Source organism: Scyliorhinus torazame, chromosome 4 (assembly GCF_047496885.1).
Source record: "Scyliorhinus torazame isolate Kashiwa2021f chromosome 4, sScyTor2.1, whole genome shotgun sequence".
Taxonomy (NCBI): Eukaryota; Metazoa; Chordata; class Chondrichthyes; order Carcharhiniformes; family Scyliorhinidae; genus Scyliorhinus; species Scyliorhinus torazame.
The window spans coordinates 139,677,815-139,700,164 of record NC_092710.1 but is presented as its reverse complement, the minus strand read 5'-3'; the positions used below and the strand labels follow the sequence as shown (position 1 = coordinate 139,700,164).

The 22,350-nt window shown below is 45.9% G+C and overlaps 1 protein-coding gene across 1 annotated transcript in view; it reads right to left on the bottom strand.

Annotated features, from left to right (window-relative positions):
• sntg2 (syntrophin, gamma 2) overlaps positions 1 to 22,350 on the bottom strand; it is a 523,724-nt gene that overhangs the window by 239,081 nt on the left and 262,293 nt on the right. Inside the window, exon 9 of the mRNA XM_072500541.1 lies at positions 19,523 to 19,650. Within this exon, the coding sequence (XP_072356642.1) occupies positions 19,523 to 19,650 (128 nt within the window). The remainder of the gene's footprint in view (positions 1 to 19,522; positions 19,651 to 22,350) is intronic.

Genomic DNA, 22,350 nt, shown 5'->3' with positions numbered 1-22,350 from the left:
AGTGAACTAGGCAGGAAAAGAAAACAGCCAGGCCTGGACCTCGAGGCGAAGATTGATTTTAAGAAGACCACTCCACCATCCATAAAATGTGCAGTAAAACTGGCCATCGGTGAAGGGGGTCGTCCAGAGGTGAGACCTCTTAAAACTGAATAGCTAGTATGCCACTCGAGTAGTTCTACGTAAGTTAGTTTATTAAGGATTGAGATTAATCATAGAAAGTATACCAAGTAATCATTATTAACCATTAAACCTGTATTTTAGGACATAGCAGTGATAATCATGTCGGCTCTGGCTACAAGCAGTGGCCATAATGCATGATGGGATTTAGGCTAGCTAACTTGCCCATGTTTTTGAGACACACGAGATGTGTGGTCAGCAGATTACATAGTGGACGTGGTAAACAGGTTTTATCAGTGGCCCCCAATATCCTCTGAATGAATCCATGGAGTAAAGAGTGATGTGTTGGGTGCTCTGAATCTGTGGAACACATACAGGCCACCAACACTTAAAATAGTACAACACTATTTTATTAAGTTAGAAACTGTTGAACATACTTTCACTGTGGGTGAACATGATGTTAGATTAAACTAAAGACCTATGCCTTTTTCCTAACCAGTCTATGCACTCAGCACATGGTGAAGATCTGTGCTGCAAGCTGTAAGCTCTGTCCTACTAGGAGGCTGCATCCCGAATAAGCGGGAACTCTGATGCCCCCTGCCTTTATAGTGAGTGTGCTCTAACTGGTGATTGGTTGCGGTGTTGTGTGTGTTGATTGGTCCCGCTGTGTGTCCATCAGTGTGTGTGTATCTGCACCATGATATACTGGTGTATATTATGACATCACTCCTTTTATAAAAAAATGTATGTGTGTGGCAATAAATAATGTATGGTGAGAATGTTCCTAACTACGTGTGGGGTGCGAAGACATATTTACAGGACTACGTACATGAGAACTAAGCTATTTACATGGGAAGGTGCCTGGTGCAGAGAAGCAGTATGCAACAAGAGTAACGAGATCAACACTACATACAAACCAGGGAAACGATCAAACAAAGCAACAAAACAATTCAGAGAGTCCATAAATTCGAATAGTTCATAAATTTAGTCTCTGAGGTGGGCGACAAATTCTGGTTGACCGCCTCAAGGGTGGGTCGAGAGCCGCCGGTTCAGGAGCGGGCTGGACTGCATCAAAGTCAGGGGGAGGCAAAGTGACAGGGAGCTCTGCATAGTCCGTGGCAGGGTCAGCACGAGGGCGAGGCGACACTGGAGGATCATGTGGTGAGCGTGGAACGAGACGAAGGGCGTGTCGATTGCGGCGCAGAACAGAGCCATCCGGTAGACGAACCAGGAACGAGCGGGGAGGCCACCTGCCGAAGGACAACAGCGGTTGCAGACCAGCCACCATCCGGAAGATGGAGGCAGATGTTGTCATCTGGAGCCAGCGCAGGGAGATCAGCTGCACGGGAGTCATGAGCCGCCTTGTGCTGTGCACGAGACATCCGGCGAAAGACCGGAACGTTGTCGAGGTCTGGGACATGGATGGATGGCACCGTCGTCCTCAGGGTGCGACTCATGAGTAACTGGGCTAGTGACAGGCCAGTGGACAGTGGGGCGGAGCGATAGGCCAGCAAGGCAAGGTGGAAATCAGACCCAGCATCGGCAGCCTTGCATAGCAGCCGTTTGATGATATGTACTCCCTTCTCTGCTTTGCAGTTGGATTGGGGGTACAGGGGACTGGACGTCACATGGGCAAAATTGTACCGCCTGGCAAAGTTGGACCATTCTTGGCTGGCAAAGCAGGATCCATTGTCTGACATAACCGTGAGCGGGATGCCGTGTCGAGCAAAGGTTTCTTTACATGCATGAATGACTGCAGGCGAGGTGAGTTCGCGCAACCGTATCACCTCCGGGAAATTCGAAAAGTAGTCCACGATCAGGACATAGTCTCTACCCAGAGCATGGAACAGATCGATGCCCACCTTCGTCCATGGTGACGTGACCAACTCATGGGGCTGCAGGGTCTCACGTGGTTGGGCCAGCTGGAAGCGCTGACAAGTGGGGCAGTTGAGCACTGTGTTGGCTATGTCCTCATTAATGCCGGGCCAGTACACTGCCTCTAGGGCCTGTCGGTGGCACTTTTCCACGCCAAGGTGGCCCTCGTGTAGTTGTTCCAGGACAAGCTGGCGCATGCTATGCGGGATGGCAATGCGGTCCAGTTTTAGAAGAACCCCGTCCACTACCCCCAGATCATCTCTGGCATTATAGAATTGAGGGCATTAGCCCATGAGCCACCCGTCCGTTAGGTGGCGCATGACACGCTGTAGCAAGGGGTCAGCCGCCGTCTCGCGGCAAATTTGGACGAGGCGTTCATCCGAGGCAGGTAAATTGGAGGCCACGAATGCCACATGGGCGTCAACCTGGCAGACAAATCCCGCTGGGTCACATGGAGTGTTGACTGCCCTGGAGAGAGCGTCAGCAATGATGAGATCCTTGCCTGGGGTGTATACCAGCTGGAAGTCGTATCGCTGGAGTTTGAGAAGAATGCGCTGGAGACGAGGCGTCATGTCGTTCAAATCTTTATGTATTATATTGACCAGCGGGAGATGGCCGGTCTCGACGGTGAATTGAGGAAGACCGTAGACATAATCGTGAAACTTAACACCGGTCAGGAGGCCCAGGCACTCCTTTTATATGTGTGTCACGCTATTCCGTGGGGGTCATCGCACATGACTCATATGCAACGGGGGCCCATGATGAGGCCTCATCATGTTGTAGGAGCACTGCCCCAATGTCGCATTGACTGACATGGGTCGAAATTTTGGTCTCCTTTGCTGGATCAAAGAAAGTTAAGACCGGGGCCGTGGTCAGTTTTGCCTCGCGTTCTCTCCATTCGCGCTCGTGTGCAGGGAGCCACTGGAGGTCTGTCGTCCTCCTGACCAGATTCCTGAGAGCCGTGGTATGAGAGGCGAGGTTAGGGATGAATTTCCCTAAACAATTGACCATGCCCAGAAATCGGAGGACCGCCTTCTAGTTCTCTGGTGTTTTCATAGCTGTGATGGCAGCTACCTTGTCCGCATCCTGCTGCACACCCAATTGGGAGATGTGGTCCCCGAGGAACTTCAGTTCCATCTGACCAAAAGAGCATTTGGCCCTGTTGAGGCAGAGGCCATGCTCATGTATACATCTAAATACGCGCTGGAGGCGACTAACATGCTCCTGCGGGGTGGTGGACCAAATGATTATGTCATCGACAGAGACGCGAACACTTTCAATGCCTTCCATCATTTGTTCCATAATCCTATGGAACACTTCTGATGCAGCGATGATCCCAAACGGCATCCTGTTGTAACAATATCTTCCAAAGGGGGTGTTAAATGTGCAGTGTTTTCTGCTGGATTTATCGAGCTGGATTTGCCAGAATCCTTTTGAGGCGTCGAGTTTGGTAAAGAGCTTGGCGCGAGCCATCTCACATGTGAGCTCCTCGCGCTTGGGAATTGGATAGTGCGCTCTCATAATATTGCAATTTAGATCCTTGGGATCAATGCAAATTCTTAATTCGCCAGAAGGCTTTTTTACACATACCATGGAACTGACTCAGTCGGTCGGTTCCGTGACTTTGGAAATCACTCCTTGGTTCTGGAGGTCCTGCAGCTGCTGCTTGAGGCGGTCCTTAAGGGGTGCTGGGACCCTGCGAGGTGTGTGCACCACAGGCGTGGCATTCGGTTTTAATAAAATCTTGTAGGTGTACGGGAGCGTGCCCATGCCCTCGAAGACGTAGTGGTACTGGTTGATAATGGCGTCGAGCTGCGCCCTGAAGTCAGTGTCCTGAAAGGCAGATGCGCCAGCAGGAGAGAGAGAGTGAACTCTCTGAACTAGGTTCAAGAGCTTGCAAGCCTGCGCGCCAAGCAGGGAGGTTTTCGAGGAGCCCATGATTTCAAAGGGAAGGGTGGCTTTGCGTGACCTGTGTATCACTTCAAGTTGGCATGAGCCACTGGCAGCAATGGCATTGCCATTATAATCTAATAGCTGGCAGGCTGATGGCAAGATGGCTGGTTTTACCCAAAGGCTTTGGAGGTCAGATCGCGCAATGAGATTGGCGGAGGCACCAGTGTCCAGGCGGAATCGTATTTGGGACCGGTTGACTGTAAGGGTGGCACACCACTCATCGTCCGGATCGGTGCTATATACCGATAGAGGCTGGATTCTTTGCTTCGGGGACACCCTGTTTTTTGTAATGATACCGACTTGAAAAGGCGCCTTCGGGTCCTCGGTGTCAATATCGGGTAGCAGGTCTGAATCGGGCTCGGTGACCGTGGGGTGAATGGCCCGGACATTCCTGCGAGGCTGGCTGGAGCAACGAGAATTGGCAGGCTGGGCTGATCAGCATAAAGCAGCGTAGTAGCCAAGTTTGCCACATCGCAGGCATCGTCGGGACTTGGCAGGAAATTGCCGCTTTAAGTGGGCGGAGCCACATTTGCTGCATGTTGTAGCGTCAGTACGTTCACTGCGCCATTGCGCATGCGTGGTGCGGTTGTACGTGGTGCACGCCTGCGCAGTACGTTTGTCGCGTCACCGTCCCCTCGTTCGGTGCGCACAATCGCGGGAGTCTGCGAATAGCGTGCGAAATGGCCGCCCTCATCCAGGCTGAGGCCCTGGAGTTGCTCGATTGCTTGGACCCGTTCTGCCTCGTGGGGACCTTGCCGTGCCGTTTCCGCCGCTTGGATGTGGGAATACCGACTAGTGGCGTGTTCGTGTAGCACGCAGGTCTCGATGGCAATCGCTAGGGTGAGCTGCTTTACCTTGAGGAGCTGCTGGCGTAGGGGGTCCGACTGAACACCGAAAACGATCTGGTCATGTATCATGGAGTCGGAGGTGGGCCCGTAATTACAGGACTGTGCAAGGATGTGGAGGTGGGTGAGAAGGACTGGAAAGGTTCATCCTTACCCTGCAAACGCTGTTGGAATACATAGCGCTCAAAACTTTCATTCACCTCGATGTCGCAGTGACTGTCGAGCTTAAGGAGGACCGTCTTGAATTTTGATTTATCTTCAACATCAGCAAAGGTGAGAGAATTGAAAATGTGGATGGCATTTTCCCCGGCCGTTGGTAGGAAGAGAGCGAACTTCCTGGTGTCTGAGGCAGCTTCCCGGTCTGTGGCTTCAAGGTAGAGCTGGAAGCGTTGTTTGAATATCTTCCAGTTGGCCCCTAGGTTACTGGTGATGCGGAGCGGCGGCGGCGGGCGGACGCTGTCCATTTTGCAAGATGGCTGTATGCTGGTGGAAGGCAGATCATTTGCAGGTAGGTCTAAGAAATTCTAACATCCTTCAACTACTGGTCCCATGATGTGTTGGGTACTCTGGATCCATGGAACACATACAGGCCACCAACACTTAAAATAGTACAACACTATTTTATTAAGTTAGAAACTGTTGAACATACTTTCACCGTGGGTTAACACAATGTTAGATTAAACTAAAGACCTATGCCTGTCCTAACCAGTCTATGCACTCAGCACATGGTGAAGAACTGTGCTGTAAGCTGTAAGCTCTGTCCTACTGAGAGGCTGCATCCCGAATGAGCGGGAGCTCTGATGCCCTCTGTCTATACAGTGAGTGTGCTCTAACTGGTGATTGGCTGCGGTGTTGTGTGTGTTGAGTGGTCTTGCTGTGTGTCCATCAGTTTGTGTGTCTGCACCATGATATACTGGTGTATATTGTGACAAAGAGGATGCCAGTTTTGGCATCCTGTCCCAAGCTGGACAATGGGTGGACAGGATCTGACTGCGATATCAGGATTAAAATGGTCACAGAACCTTGGTAAACAACAGGTGACAGGATGGGGTTAAATCATGGGCTAGTCACAATTTTATTGGACAGTTTGAATATGACAGCTTCAAGGATTGGATCAAGTCCAACTGGGGTGGGTATTGATTTTTGGAAATTGTATAATTGATGTGTTTTTATCAGTGTTTCGTAAATCAATCTTGGCATTATCCAGGTCCATCTCTCATGTACACAAAACCAAGCTTGGGATAATAAAAGCTGTCTTATCCAGGTTGTTGTGTGCCTGCTCTGTTTATTAAGATAGTGTCTAACAATGAGGGAGGAATCCCACATAAAGGCTGGCTCAATTCTCAGGCCTTGGAAACGCTCCCACAATTTTTGGCGCAGCGAGCAGTGTCGTCCACAGGATTCTGGAAGAATGATGTGCCTCTTATACGGGTGAGTACATTTTAATTTACCTCCCAGTAGATAGAGGAGTTGCACATCAGACGGCCGGATACAGATGTTGTACAATCCGAGAAAGTTGCGAGTAGGTAGCGGCAGACACACGCAACGCTGAGAACGTGCTCATGTTGGGTGGGCAAAGATGAACTTTTGTACCATGTCGATGAGAAGTGCAGGATAAACCGCCACGTGTTAAATAGACTGAAAAAGCCCCGCGACGTTTCGATGGAGGCCAAAACAAGGAACCCCCAGAGGGGCTCAGACTAAGTAACAACTCAGACAAAGCTGGTGTCATTATTCTGATTCTTTATGTACAACACGATTTAAACCATTGGAACCATTTGAGGGGTATGCGGAATCATGGAGTTCCTATGAAGAGAGTGTGATGATCCAGGAGACACCAGCAGGAACACTAACACAGTTTATTTGCAATACAAGAGTAAAGTTGCTACCATGGTGTACAGCAATAGAGTCCCGACCTGGGACTACCAGCACTCAGTCCTGGTGAGGGCCAACATTTAAAGGTCTCAGTTAACAAGTCCCAGCAGGCCTCCTCCTGCTACCAGGGAAACTCTTACTCTATGAGGCTTTGCTGGAGTATTTCAGGATACTCCCTATGACTTTGTGTGACTTTGTATAAGTTACCGGTGCCTTTCTTAACTATCAGTTGCCTATCCAGGCAGATGTTTTGCAGCCAGTCTCTTCCCAGAATGCTGGGTCCTGGTCCTTGGACTACTATTAAGGGGAATCGGACCATCTGCTGCCCATGTGTCACTGTGATCATGATGGTTCTGACGATATGTAATGGCTCCCCTGTGTTCATGGCCAACCTGGTCCAGGTATCTCGTAGGCCCAAGGGCAAAATACCCACTCAAAGTTGCTTGAAAGTCTGTTCGCTCATTTTTTTTCTCACATAAGGGGCACTTTAGTGTGGCCAATTCACCTATCCTGCACATCATTTTGGGTTGTGGGGGTGAGACCCACACAGACACAGGGAGACTCTACAAACTCCATAAGGACAGTGATCCGGGGTCAGGATCGAACAGGGTCCTCGGCGCGTAATGTAGCAGTGCTAACCACTGCATCACTGTGCTGCCCATCTGCTCCATCATAATGGAGGCGGAGCTCCTTTGTCTACTTCCATGTCCATGGGGTGACCATTGACCTGTTGTTTATCCAAATTGGGGCCATTTGGGGCCAGTGATGAAATTCAATTGCATTAGCTCTGCTTGTTCAAGCTGTTTGATTTATAAAACCATGGCCTGAGGTAGCTCTGTCTTCCAGCCTGGGTGCTATGCATTCTGCCCATTCTGGCAGCCTTGCCTTGGGCGTGCCCTACAACCACAGGTGCGGCAACCCTGTGATTGATCTTCGTCATCCTCCGGAGAGTTTTCCCATCTGTTTCTGGTGTCTTGCGGTTATTGATCCCTCTCCTTATATATTGTGCCTAATTGTTGACTGGTGAGTGGCTCACATACATACTGTCCATGGGGAAACTAGTTTTCCTGTATGGGGGTCACCTGACACTGAGGACCCTCTAATCCATGGAACCCTGTATTTTTTTTCTTTATTTCTTTGTGGGATGTGGGCGTCGCTAGCCAGGCCAGTATTTATTGCCCATCCCTGAGGGCACTTAAGAGTCAACCACATTGCTGTGGGTCTGGAGTCACATGTAGGCCAGACCAGCTAAGGATGACAAATTTCTTTCCCTTAAGGACATTAGTGAACAAGGTGGGTTTTTACGACAATGGTTCATGGTCATCATCAGACATTCAATTCCAGATATTTTATTGAATTCAAATTCCACCATTGGGATTCGAACCCATGTCCCCAAAGCATTACCCTGAGTCTCTGAATTACTAGTCAAGTGACAATTCCTCTAGGCCACTGTCTCCCCACTGGGCCCCTTTTTCATGTTTTTGTGATACTGTGCCAATTCTATGGCTATTTTAAGGTCCAGGGTAGGTTCTGCCAGCAATGCCCTCTGGATTGTGACATTATTTACGCCACATACTAGTCGGTCCCGGAGACTCTCTGGGAGAAATTACCCATACTCACAGTGTTTCGCCAGTTTCCGATGTCTTGTCAGGAATTCGGTTACTGACTCTCCAGGGATTTCTCTGGCCATGTTGCATCTATAATGTGTATCATAGATATTTTAGGGTCTTAGTGGTTCACCATTATGTCTATCAGTTAATTAAAGGACTTCAAGCCCGAGGCTGACTGGTAAGCCATGCTTTTTATAATGGCGAACGTTGGGTTTCCCTCAGTGGTCAGGAAATTCACCTTCTACTGGTCTTCACCGTCTATGTCATTTACCTGAAAGAAGTATCGCATTCATTCGACATACCAGGGCCAGTCGTCCAAGCCCACAACATACCGCTCTATTTTACCAAATAGTGGCATTTTCAGATTCTCGTCATCTTTTTCTTACCAGAGTCGGTTGGTAATGGAAAGACTGTCCAGAATCTTTTTTTCTTGCTCCTCATCGTAAGTGTGATGGACCGTAAGACATGAGCAGGAAGGCTAATGTAGTTTATTTATAACACATAAATAAACCCCCTTCCGCAGCATGCAGAAATAGAGTTTCCGACCCGGGACTACCAGCACTCGGTCCCGGTTTGGGCCGGCATTTAAAGGCCTCAGTTAATGAGTCCCAGGTGGGCGGGCTTCTGCCTGCTACTGGGGAAACTCATACTCCATGGTTCGGCAGGGACATCTATTATTGATCTCCCGTGGTCCTTGTGGGGGTTATCATCGGGAGATTCCAGTACTACCTTGCTGTAAACAGGATACCGGATTAAATTAAAGCAACGTTCTAGAATATGATGGAAAATCTTCACCCTATTAAAGTCTGAATTCATTTTGACCCTAATTTGAAAATGCAACTTGTAAATGACGCATCGCCCTGTGGGGTGGGTGCAGTTGTCTGATATAATGGCAAATGGAGATGAAAGACCAACAGCTTTCACTTCGAGAAGGTTGACAAGACCTTCACAGAATTATGCTCAATTGGAAAAAGAAGCCTCGAGTATAATATCTGGAGTCAAACGATTTCACCAGTACTTGTATGGAAGACAGTTTTCCTTGTTAACAGACCAGAGGCTTTTGACAACGATTTTTGATCCATACAAAGTAATACCATCTATAGCTGCAAGTCGTTTGCAGAGATGGACCCCTATCGTATCAACATACAATTGTGAGATTAAATACAGAAGATTGGAGCAACATGCGGATGCTGATGTTCTATCATATTTAACACCGCGGGACAAAGCCCACAGCAGAACTATGTAAATGATGTATACTTTTTCAAGGTGGATAATATACCTATTACGGCATCTCAAATGCAAAGCCACATGAGGTCAGATGCAGTGATGAGGAAGGTTATTGGCATGATCTTGAAAGGTATACTCCTGGGTAACTGGGAGGAATCTGGAATTCAAGCCATTCCAAACAATTGAATTAACAGTACAAAACTGAATTCTTATATGGGGGATATGAGTCATCTTTCCTCCATGCTGGCCGTGTCAATATTGGATCAGCTCCATGAAGGACATCCAGGTATTGTTTGGATGAAAGAGCTCGCAAGGAGTTATTTCTGGTGGCCTGGGTGAGACTCACAGGCTGTAGAAAGAGTAGGTCAATGTTAGTCTTCTGCTAGGATATGAAATACTCCATATCTTCAACCACTTCACCCTTGGGATTGGTCAAAGCAACCATGGGAAAGAGTACATATTGATTTTGTGGGACAAATTGAAGGGTATCTGTTCCTTGTCCTAGTGGATGCACATTCCAAATGGCCTGAAATAATGATAATGCAGTTGGCGACAATGGAAAAGAACATCTGGACAAAGTAATTGTAAGGTTTGGTAAACTGGAACTGGTTAGCGATAACGGCACTCAGTTCTCGACAAAGGAATTTGTGGACTACCTTCGAAACAATGGCATACAACATATAAAAACTGCACCTTATCATCCTTCCACAGGCAGACTGGTGGAGATGCTAGTACAGTCATTGAAGAATGCCATCAAGCATCAAAGGACGAAAAACCATTAGCAGAGAGTAAAACAAGTTTCTCATTTCCTACAGAAACACCGCCCATGCAACAACCCAAAAATCACCGGCAATATTGTTTTAAAAACGGAAGTTGAGAACCAAGTTTGATTTGCTCTTACCACCAGACACTACTATCATTGTAGAGCGACAACTGAAAAAACAGGTTACTTGCCATGAACAGACATCTAAACCAAGAGGTTTTGAGCAAGAGTTTTGACAAGAAACTACTCTTCAATTTAGAAATGGGTACGTGCCACAATACTTGCAAACACAGGGCCTATTTCATATACAGTGCAAACTGATGATGAGAGAGTTTGGAAGAGACAGACTCAAATCCTCGCTTCGAAAAGAGAATTTGCAGAGTTGGTAGCTGAAAGGCCAATGTCAGGCACTCAAGGTTTGGAAATCCCTGGGCCTATTCAGATTCTACACCAGTTGAACCAGAAGCATCTGTAGAAGCTGAAGAAGAATCAACTTTATCCGGTGATGAGCCTGAGCCAAGTGTGAACAGACCAGCAAGAGAATGAAAGCAAAACCTCCTGAACGACGGATTCTGCCTAAGCGGAACCAACATCCACCTACTGAGTAAAGGGGAGGGATGTTGTGCATTGTAACCAATGTCCTGTGTGTGGTATGTCACATGATTACTTGGTGCCATCATCAGAGGCACTTGGGAGATTTTCCCTAGCTTCCATCTTAGATTGTGAGCAAACAACACTTCTGTAAATAAAGTCTGACAACTGGTTAAGTAACCGACATAATAATAATCGCTTATTGTCACAAGTAGGCTTCAATGAAGTGACTGTGAAAAGCCCCTTCACAATGCGGCAAACTGGTCATCCTTTGTTCATACTGTGAATAAAAGTAAAACCCCCCAAAACATACCACAATGAAAGACCATTGGGAGGTTTTCAAAAATAATTATATGTGATACAGCGCCAATTTACACACTTGCAGGGCAAGAGATCTACTTGCCAAAATAGACAGCAATGGACAATTAAAGAGATGATATAAAACTAGAAGAAAATGCGCATCAAAATTAAAATAATAGTACAGATCTTGGTGAATGGGAATTATGTCAAGAACAGCAAATGGCTGCAAAGCTGAAATTAAGAGATACAAAGAAAGATACTATGAAGGAATTTGCAAGGAACATCACAATCATTTCAAAAAACGTTTGCAATTATATTAGGAAAACGGTCAAAAGCAAACCGGACAGCATGAAAGCTGACAACGGTGACATTGCCAATGAATATAAGGAAATGACAAACATGCTAATTAATTACTTTTGCATCAGTATTTACAGCAGAAGAGATCAGTGTGCCTGACATATCATGGAAACTATTATTTTTCAGGGACAGGGACTCAACAAAGCATAAGTAAGATAACAGCAATGGAGAAATTGGCAGCATTAAAGAGCACCCTAGGGCTATCCCAGGGGTTTAAAGTAAGAAAATTCAGATAACTGCAGATGCCCTGACTATAATCTTACAAAGTTTTTGCAATTCAAAAACCATTTCTTTAGACTGGAAAATTCTACACATTATTCCAATATTTAAGAAAGGTGACACAGCAAAACCAGGGAAATAGAAACCAGTTAGTCTAACATCTGTTGTCTACTAAATTATATGTTCACGGAGAAGATGATTGAATGCCATTAAAAAATTCAATTGGTCAGGAAGAATCAGTGTGGGTTTATAGAGGGTAGGTCATACCTGATGAATCTGATTAACATGTTTGACAAGGTGTTCGACCACCCCACTATTCCACCCCAACCCCCACCCCCCCACAACGCACCCCAACCCTGCTCACCATAATCATTGTCATAGATAACTCCATCATGAGTGATTTGGAAAGTGGGTTGAAGGAGGATGTGCAGGATCATATGTGAGGAAGCAGAAGTAACTACTCATAGCCTGCCAACATCTACAAGGCACAAGTCAGGAGTCGGAAACAAGACTCTCCATTGGCCTGGATGCGCACAGCTCCAACAACACACAAAAAGCTCAACACCATCCAGCATGAAGCAGCCCACGTAATTGGCATCCCCCTCTACCACTGGCACGTCACAGCTGCAGTGTGTACCATCTACAAGATGCATTGCAGCAACTCATCAAGGCTCCTTCGGCAGCACCTTCCAAACAAAACATCTCTAACATCTAGATGCAGAAGGACAGCAGATGCATGCGAACACCACTATAACCTTCAAGTTCCCCATCAAGTCATAGAAAATTGACCATGTCACTGTTCCTTCACTGTCGCCGGGTCAAAATCCTTGATCTCCCTTCTTAACAGCACTTTAGGTGTACCTATACCACAAAGACTAGTAGTTCAAGAAGGTAGCTCACTACCACATTCTCAAGGGAAATTAGAGAGGGAAATTAGTGGATAGCACTGTTGCTTCACAGTGCCAGGATCCCAGGTTCGATTCCCGGCTTGGGTCACTGTCTATGCGGAGTCTGCACGGACTCCCTGTATCTGTGTGGGTTTTTTCCGGGTGCTCCGGTTTCCTCCCACAAGTCCTGAAAGACGTGCTGTTAGGTAATTTGGACACTCTGAATTCGCCCTCTGTGTACCAAAACAGGCGCCAGAATGTGGCAACTAGTGGCTTTTCACAATAACTTCATTGCAGTGTTAATGTAAGCATACCTGTGACAATAAAGATTATTATTATTAGAAATAAATGTTGCCCTTTTATCTGTTGCCCATACTTCATGAATGAAAATAAAGGAAACAAGACAATGGTATGAAAAAAACTATTTGCTAACTGGAGGGCCAGATTGTGTTCAAATTTACCATAAGACTTCTGGAGGCTCTTGGGAATTCTGCTTTCTAATGCAGACGCCGTAAGGTCAGACAGAGCATTCCCATTTGGGAATTGGCAAGGTAAATTCAACTTCCAATTGGAAATTCCCAGCTCCGTGGGACCCTGAATGAATGTACCATACTCTGAGTTAGAGTTAGAGGCTTTAGACAGATTTGTGGAACTGATCTGAATGGTTATCCAGGCAATACTAGAAAGACTAACCTAACACATGGGTAACTCTACAACTGCCCCTTCCCCCAGCATCACTCCCCCCCCCCCCCCCCCGCCCCCCAGATCACCAAACTCATCTGACTGCAATTCTTGACAACCCCTCTGACACCCCGACCAGATCCGACAAACCCTCTGCTCCAAACTAATACCCCCAATCTGACCCAAGTAGCTTGATAACTACCCCTCAGTCTGGACTTCCCATTCACTTGTTTTCCATCTCGCTCACCTGCCATCTCACTCACCTCCCACCTTGCCCATCCTACCCAACTCACTCACTACTTAATCTGACAACCATTGCTGCTACTCAGAAGATCGGGGCCTTTGTCGAAGGGATTAATGCCATTTGCTGAGTGTTATGATACTCATAGAGATGGCTAACTTTCTTTTAAATGTTGAACTACCAATTACCAACTTAAAGGAATCACACCTTAAAGGAATCACACCTTAAGAAGTATTTTTACTGTAAGAAACAAGTCAATATTGACTACATACTAGAAAAAAACAACCCTTTTTAGTGTTCAGCACACTCAAAAATCCCACGTCACATTTTTATGTTACAGTGCGCTGTCTACAGAATTGTAGTCTTTACAGAAACAGTTCAAAAGTAGGCAGCTTCCAATGGGCTTCCTTCTCCAATTTTACTGTCATACTGCTTAATGACCATCAAAGGCCCTTTTCCTCAGTCTCTGAGAAATCCCAAGCCGAACTCCAGCAACGGAACTCACACCAGTGATTCCTTCCTTGGCCACACCAAGACGAGTCTTTTAAAGTTCTTAGATTTCCACAGGTTCCATCTCTTCAACCAGGGATGTCTTCCCACCTGCATCTTGTCTTCAAGCTAATAGAGGAAAAATAGCCCTTTCGTCCTCTTAACTGCAGCAGCTGCTGTTCCTGTCTCCCTGAGACTGCTTCTCTGTCCAGCTTTCTTAAAAATCCGACTCAATGGCTGTCTGTACGTTTGCACAAGGCAATAACTAAGTTTTGATCTTCCCATGGTCATCATCACTGGCCCTGTTGCCTGTCAGGGCGCAATACAACTTTATTTTAACCAAAAATTGAAAGACACAATTCAAAATATAACCACCTTATGAAATCTTGCACTTCTATCATGAAGACATGGTGAAGATGTAGGGAGAACTCTTTGAGGTAATTATGAGAAGGCTCTATCAGCCCACAAAGGTGGGGCAAAATAGGATTTTCAGCCTGTCATGATATACACTCATGCACATAATGAGATACAGACAGGCAGTGACAGACACCCAGTACAACCAATCAACACACAGGACAGAACACAACCAATCACCAGGCAGAACACGAGAAGGTGGTCCCCCACTATAAAACACACAAGGCATCAACACCCTGCCTCTTTCGACTGGTGACAACTGTAGTGACAGTCAGGGTGTATATATCAGTTAGCACCTTCTACAAGTGGCTCAGAGCTAGTCTGGTCTAGTTAGTTATAATGTGGAGATGCCGGCGTTGGACTGGGGTGAGCACAGTACGAAGTCTTACAACACCAGGTTAAAGTCCAACAGGTTTGTTTCGATGTCACTAGCTTTCGGAGCGCTGCTCCTTCCTCAGGTGAATGAAGAGGTCTGTTCCAGAAACACATATATAGACAAATTCAAAGATGCCAAACAATGCTTGGAATGCGAGCATTAGCAGGTGATTAAATCTTTACAGATCCAGAGATGGGGTAACCCCAGGTTAAAGAGGTGTGAATTGTACCAAGCCAGGACAGTTGGTAGGATTTCGCAGGCCAGATGGTGGGGGATGAATGTAATGCGACATGAATCCCAGGTCCCGGTTGAGGCCGCACGCATGTATGCGGAACTTGGCTATAAGTTTCTGCTCGGCGATTCTGCGTTGTCGCGGGTCCTGAAGGCCGCCTTGGAGAACGCTTACCCGGAGATCAGAGGCTGAATGCCCTTGACTGCTGAAGTGTTCCCCGACTGGAAGGGAACATTCCTGCCTGGTGATTGTTGCGCGATGTCCGTTCATTCGTTGTCGCAGCGTCTGCATGGTCTCGCCAATGTACCACGCTTCGGGACATCCTTTCCTGCAGCGTATGAGGTAGACAACGTTGGCCGAGTCGCACGAGTATGTACCGCGTACCTGGTGGGTGGTGTTCTCACGTGTAATAGTGGTATCCATGTCGATGATCTGGCACGTCTTGCAGAGATTGCCATGACAGGGTTGTGTGGTGTCGTGGTCACTGTTCTGAAGACTGGGTAGTTTGCTGCAAACAATGGTTCGTTTGAGGTTGCGCGGTTGTTTGAAGGCAAGTAGTGGGGGTGTGGGGATGACCTTGGCAAGATGTTCATCGTCATCAATGACGTGTTGAAGGCTGTGAAGAAGATGACGTAGTTTCTCCGCTCCGGGGAAGTACTGGACGACGAAGGGTATTCTGTCGGTTGTGTCCCATGTTTGTCTTCTGAGGAGGTCGGTCCGGTTTTTCGCTGTGGCGCGTTGGAACTGTCGATCGATGAGTCGAGTGCCATATCCCGTTCGTACGAGGGCATCTTTCAACGTCTGTAGATGTCTGTTACGCTCCTCCTCGTCTGAGAAGATCCAGTGATTCTTCGCCGTGGGTCCAAAGGAAAAAAATGTAATCGATGTATCTGGTGTATCACTGAAACGACTACACGATGACATTAATAAGTTCCATCCAACCATCAGACTCACCATGGACTACTCTCCAAAATCAGTTGCATTCTTGGACACACTCGTCTCCATCAAGGACGGTCACCTCAGCACTTCGCTTTACCGCAAACCTACGGATAACCTCATGATGCTCCACTTCTCCAGCTTCCACCCTAAACACATTAAAGAAGCCATCCCCTATGGACAAGCGCTCCGTATACACAGGATCTGCTCAGACGAGGAGGAGCGTAACAGACATCTACAGACGTTGAAAGATGCCCTCATACGAACGGGATATGGCACTCGACTCATCGATCGACAGTTCCAACGCGCCACAGCGAAAAACCGGACCGACCTCCTCAGAAGACAAACATGGGACACAACCGACAGAATACCCTTCGTCGTCCAGTACTTCCCCGGAGCGGAGAAACTACGTCATCTTCTTCACAGCCTTCAACACGTCATTGATGACGATGAACATCTTGCCAAGGTCATCCCCACACCCCCACTACTTGCCTTCAAACAACCGCGCAACCTCAAACGAACCATTGTTTGCAGCAAACTACCCAGTCTTCAGAACAGTGACCACGACACCACACAACCCTGTCATGGCAATCTCTGCAAGACGTGCCAGATCATCGACATGGATACCACTATTACATGTGAGAACACCACCCACCAGGTACGCGGTACATACTCGTGCGACTCGGCCAATGTTGTCTACCTCATACGCTGCAGGAAAGGATGTCCCGAAGCGTGGTACATTGGCGAGACCATGCAGACGCTGCGACAACGAATGAAACGGACATCGCGCAACAATCACCAGGCAGGAATGTTCCCTTCCAGTCGGGGAACACTTCAGCAGTCAAGGGCATTCAGCCTCTGATCTCCGGGTAAGCGTTCTCCAAGGCGGCCTTCAGGACCCGCGACAACGCAGAATCGCCGAGCAGAAACTTATAGCCAAGTTCCGCACACATGAGTGCGGCCTCAACCGGGACCTGGGATTCATGTCGCATTACATTCATCCCCCACCATCTGGCCTGCGAAATCCTACTAACTGTCCTGGCTTGGTACAATTCACACCTCTTTAACCTGGGGTTACCCCATCTCTGGATCTGTAAAGATTTAATCACCTGCTAATGCTCGCATTCCAAGCATTGTTTGGCATCTTTGAATTTGTCTATATATGTGTTTCTGGAACAGACCTCTTCATTCACCTGAGGAAGGAGCAGCGCTCCGAAAGCTAGTGACATCGAAACAAACCTGTTGGACTTTAACCTGGTGTTGTAAGACTTCGTACTGTAGTTAGTTATAGTAAGCACGCTTAGATTAGTAGAGTGTCAAACCCACAGCGAACTGTGTGCACTGCTTAACAAGTTCAATAAAGCGTATTGAATAACATCAAAGTTTTGAATCTACTTTCAAGTACAACTGCATCCAGTTGCAGTCTGTGTTACCACAGGGTGATTAACACGACACAGCCTTCGGCATTTCCCCCTGGTCATCTCCTTGCTGCTGCTCATTGCCTTCCTCCTGTGCTTCTTGTATTTTAATGCCATTTCTGATAGCAAATTTCACATTCTGAAATAAAGTATGATGATACAAGAGATTTTGGCTGGGGTCTACTGTACGACATTCTGGACAGAGCCCAGAAGTTGTATACATTTTTTCAGTGAACCTAAGAGTACTAGCAATGACACTAGTGGATGCAAGAATCTCTTTGTACACTTGCTCTGAAGTTGCTCAGAGCTGTTGTAGAGTTGTCATGAGCCCTGATTCCAGAAGATAGCTTTCATCTCCTAGGAACCGACCTTGCACTGTTATTTCTGTATCACATACTGGAGGCACAGTGGACGGTTTTAAAATAAAAATGTCAAGGCTGCATCTCGGGAAATGGAAATCCAACTGCTTGACCTCACGGAACTAGCCACAGACATACAGCATATTGATGGCAACTCTTATAATTCATGAATATTAATTGTGTGCAGGAGCACAGAGGGCTGCACAAATGCCATCAATATTGTTCTGGACTTTGGGGAATCCTTCATTGTGATAAAATGCAATTTGTCTGCAGTTCAACAAAGCTTTGTTGGCTGTGAGCACTTTCACACGTCCTGAGGAGACAAAAGATCCAATGAAGTTCTTTCAAGCTGATTGTCTGTGGGGAAAGTGGGAAAGTTGCTATTTCTGGCAAAACAATGCATCTGTCACCTGTTTGAAACATCTGTGCATGACTAACTGACTGGAAGTAACTGTGTCTCCTGTGACCGCCTGGAATGAGTCTGAAGCATAAAATTTGACAGTGACGCTGCCTTTAACAACAATAGGCAGTGCTGTCCTTAACCTGGAATTCACCTGTAGATCAAACTACTGCATGTGCCAATACCTTATAGTAGCCTGCTGATGAATCTTAACCTCCACTGTTTCTCAGTCTTTTATTTTTATTTATAAATTTAGAGTACCCAATTATTTTTTTTTCAATTAAGGGGCAATTTAGCATGGCCAATCCACCTATCCCACACATCTTTGGGTTGTGGGGGTGAGACCCACACAGGACAGGGGAGAATGTGCAAACACTACAGAGACAATGACCCAGGGACACGATTGAACCCGGGTCCTCAGCGCTGTAGGCAGCAGTGTTAGCCACTGCGCCACCGTGCCACCCCCATTTCTCAGTCTGACTTGACTGTAACACAAAAGCAGATGGGTGCATAGTGCTCAGAAAAAATACATAAAATGACTGAGTTCTCTAAGTCTTTAAGACACCTGACAATGAAGTATGATACCTGAGTTTCCCCCAAAGATCTATCTTTGATCTCCCTTTATTTATTATCTACCGGCTGCCCTTTGGAAACATGAGCCAAAGACATGTTGTCAGGTTCCATATGTACATTGACAACATCCAGCTCAACCTCACCACCACCTCCTTCAACCCTCACATTGAATCTGGTTATTTACAACATCTTTAATCTGCACACTTATCTCGCCAACAGCAACTATTCTTTAATTGGATTAAAGATGTGCCTTTTTAATAAATCAACATCTTAAACACAAAAGAACAGAGAAGGGCTGCTGCATCTCAGATGCAAACCATTAAGTTGTATATTACACAGAGCAATCTTCCTGTTATTATAATATAGGGTATGATTTGACATACTGTGAGCAATTTGCAGAGGATTTGTTAACATTAAAGAGCTGGGAAACAGTTCTGTTATTAGATGCAATTTCACATTCCTTCTAAAATTGAACTCATGTTTTTCAAAGGGGAAAGCATTGAACTGCTTTTTGATTATACGCCAGTATGTTTGATGCTGCAGTTGGTTGGTGTGGGTAATAAAATGTGATATTTAGCTTCACTTTACATGTCTCCACATCTTTGTGAACATGAGCATGATTGAGCAAAATGTGTCTTCTCGCAAATTTATACACTGCAATGGGAATATAATATTTTTTCATCTTTGTAAAGGACGCAGCCCCATAATGTAGCTCAACAGCTGTTCACATACAATATCAGCAAGGTTGCAATTTGTTCAATCTTTATCTCTCTGGTTTACAAACCTCAATTGATCTGCTCCAGCTCTGTACCTCGAGACTCGAGCCATCGACAAAGGGACTGATAAGGTATCTAGCCAACGCTTCTCATATTTTGGTTCATTAGCTGAAGGTGAAGAAGGTGATGATGGTGCCTGTATAGAATAAAGGAAAAGCATCAGAAATAGCATCTAATCTGAGAGCTACTGCAGTGCATCGAGTATTGGCTTCTGTCAAGAATAAATCAGAGCACCTTACATTATTGATATCCAGAATTCATAAATAACGAATTATACAGATAAAATATAAAAAACATGAACGGCCTCGAGGGTCGTGACTGATGGCTATTATATCAATTTTTAGAAATCAGAAATGGATACTAACAAGCCTCTATGTTTGTCTGGCAATAAGCCTTCGCACCTGAATATAAGACTAATATATTGAATGTTTATTCCATTCGTTATTGAATTTCCCCAGCAACATGTGGACAGACTTTCAGAAAATATCCTTAGGCAGAGCAAAGCTTAAACACTTTTGAGTTCAATTATAAGTTAAGTTCCTCCCATCACCCACCACTCCTATTTAGAATTAAAATAACATAAAACTTATGGTTCATCATTGAAGCTTAACAGCTCTGCAGTACATAAAAGATAAACATTCTCTTTTGGGGCTGGTTTAGCACAGTGGGCTAAACAGCTGGCTTGTAATGCAGAACAATGTCAGCAGTGCGGGTTCAATTCCTGTACCGGCCTCCCCGAACAGGCGCTGGAATGTGGCAACTAGGGGATTTTCACAGTAACTTCATTGAAGCCTACTTGTGACAATAAGCAATTACTATTATTATTATTTTGTGAACTCCATCATCATTGTTCGACTATCATCAATGCTTTTGTTTGTAAGTTACATACTGACTCTACGTCATGGTTCAAGAATGCGACACAGTTGCCGAATTCCAGGATTGGCTTATCCAAATTTTAATGCATTTTCTCCCTCAAGGCTCCAGTGCCTCCTCTAGCCGTTCATCTTTCCAAAGATGTTAACATTTTCTGGTGGTGACCGGGTTATTTGGCAACCATTTGGCATTGACCAGCAACAGATCATACTATCTTCTGTCTTTAGAACGCCTGACCTGACCACTTCAGTCAACTTAGATTCCTGTTGGATTTAAGTGCGAAAAGTTACACCTTAATGGGTTCTGATAAGACGTCAAGAAGTAACTATTAGAAACCTGTATAAGAACAGTACACCTGTTGGTACGTTCGAATTCGGAGCAGTAGGATTTTAAGTGCCCTGCTATAACTTTCTCAACAATTGATTCTAGCCTTTTTGTATGTTAGGACAACAAATATAGTTTTAAGAGATTTATATTTGTGTTGGTAAACATTAGAAATACAATCTAGCGTTAATGTGTCTGAGAGCAAGGGTAAAACCTACAGTTAGATTCATGCTGGACAAAGGTGTTTGTACATGTGGGGGTTGGTTAAGTTCCAACTGTGTTTCTGTTGTGGGTTAGCGCTGCTGCCTCACAGCACCAGGGACCCAGAATCGATTCTACCCTTAGGCGATTGTTTGCGTGGAGTTTGTGCGTTTTTCCCTTGTCTGCATGGGTTTCCTCTGGGAGCTGCAGTTTTCTCCCACAGTCCAAAGATGGGGAGATTAGGTGGATTGGCTGTGGTAAATCTTCCCTTAGTGCGCCCAAAATATTAGGTGGGAGAATAGGGATAGGGCCAAGGTGTGGGCCTAGATAGGGTGTACTTTTGAAGGGTGGTGCAGCCTCAATGGGCCCAATGGCCTCTGTCTGCACTATCATGAATCTACGATTCTATTTGATTATATTCTATGTGTTTAGAGAGGGCTACAAGGCAAAGAGTAAATAAGCCAGCATGAGGGTGTTGCAGGGCAGCATGGTAGCACAAGTGGATAGCACTGTGGCTTCACAGCGCCAGGGTCCCAGGTTCGATTCCCTGCTGGGTCACTGCCTGTGCGGAGTCTGCACGTTCTCCCCGTGTCTGCGTGGGTTTCTTTCGGGTGCTCTGGTTTCCTCCTACAGTCCAAATTGCACGTTCGGTGGATTGGCCATGATAAATTACCCTTAGTGACCAAAAAGGATAGGAAGGGTTGTTGGGTTACGGGGATAGGGTGGAAGTGAGGGTTTAAGTGGGTCGGTGCAGACTCGATGGGCCGAGTGGCCTCCTTCTGCACTGCATGTTCTATGTTCTTAGGAACTGGAGGCCTTTTTATGGTATGAAAGCTTTCTGTTCTCAGTTTAGCTGAATCTGTTGGCAGTTGAAGAAGGAACCAGGGAGTGAACATCTTTCAACTCTTCCAGGGGAAAGATAGGACAGGATGAGAGCTGCAAAGAGGCCGGCTTCCCAAAGAATCAGTTACTGTCCAAATATCCGGGGAATTGGGATAGAAAGAATGTCTTAAGACAACTTAAGTCAAGAGAACAGACAAAGGTATTCTTCAGAAGCACTCAAGGAAGAGCGAACAAAGTATTCTGAGGTAAAGAGATGATTGTCGTAACCAGATTTAAAGTGAGAAAGCAGACTTCAGAGGTAAATCAAATGTTTGATGCAATTTTAATAGAATGTGGGAATCAAGAGTTAACGCAATTGTGAACAGTTTGTACAACAGTCAAGACAAATAAATCCTAAAGGGGGAGGTGTAAAACCTGGATACAGGTCTTAAAGGTGAAGCAGAAGGTTTGTTTAAAAGAGTCATTTGGAAAGTCTGGACAAGACTTCAGAATTGAAACCACGAATGGAAAACATTATTCTGAGAGATGATTTTAAAGATTGTTTTGGCAGTGGAGTTTGGAAACTCTTATGTGACAATCATCTGGCAGGATTCCG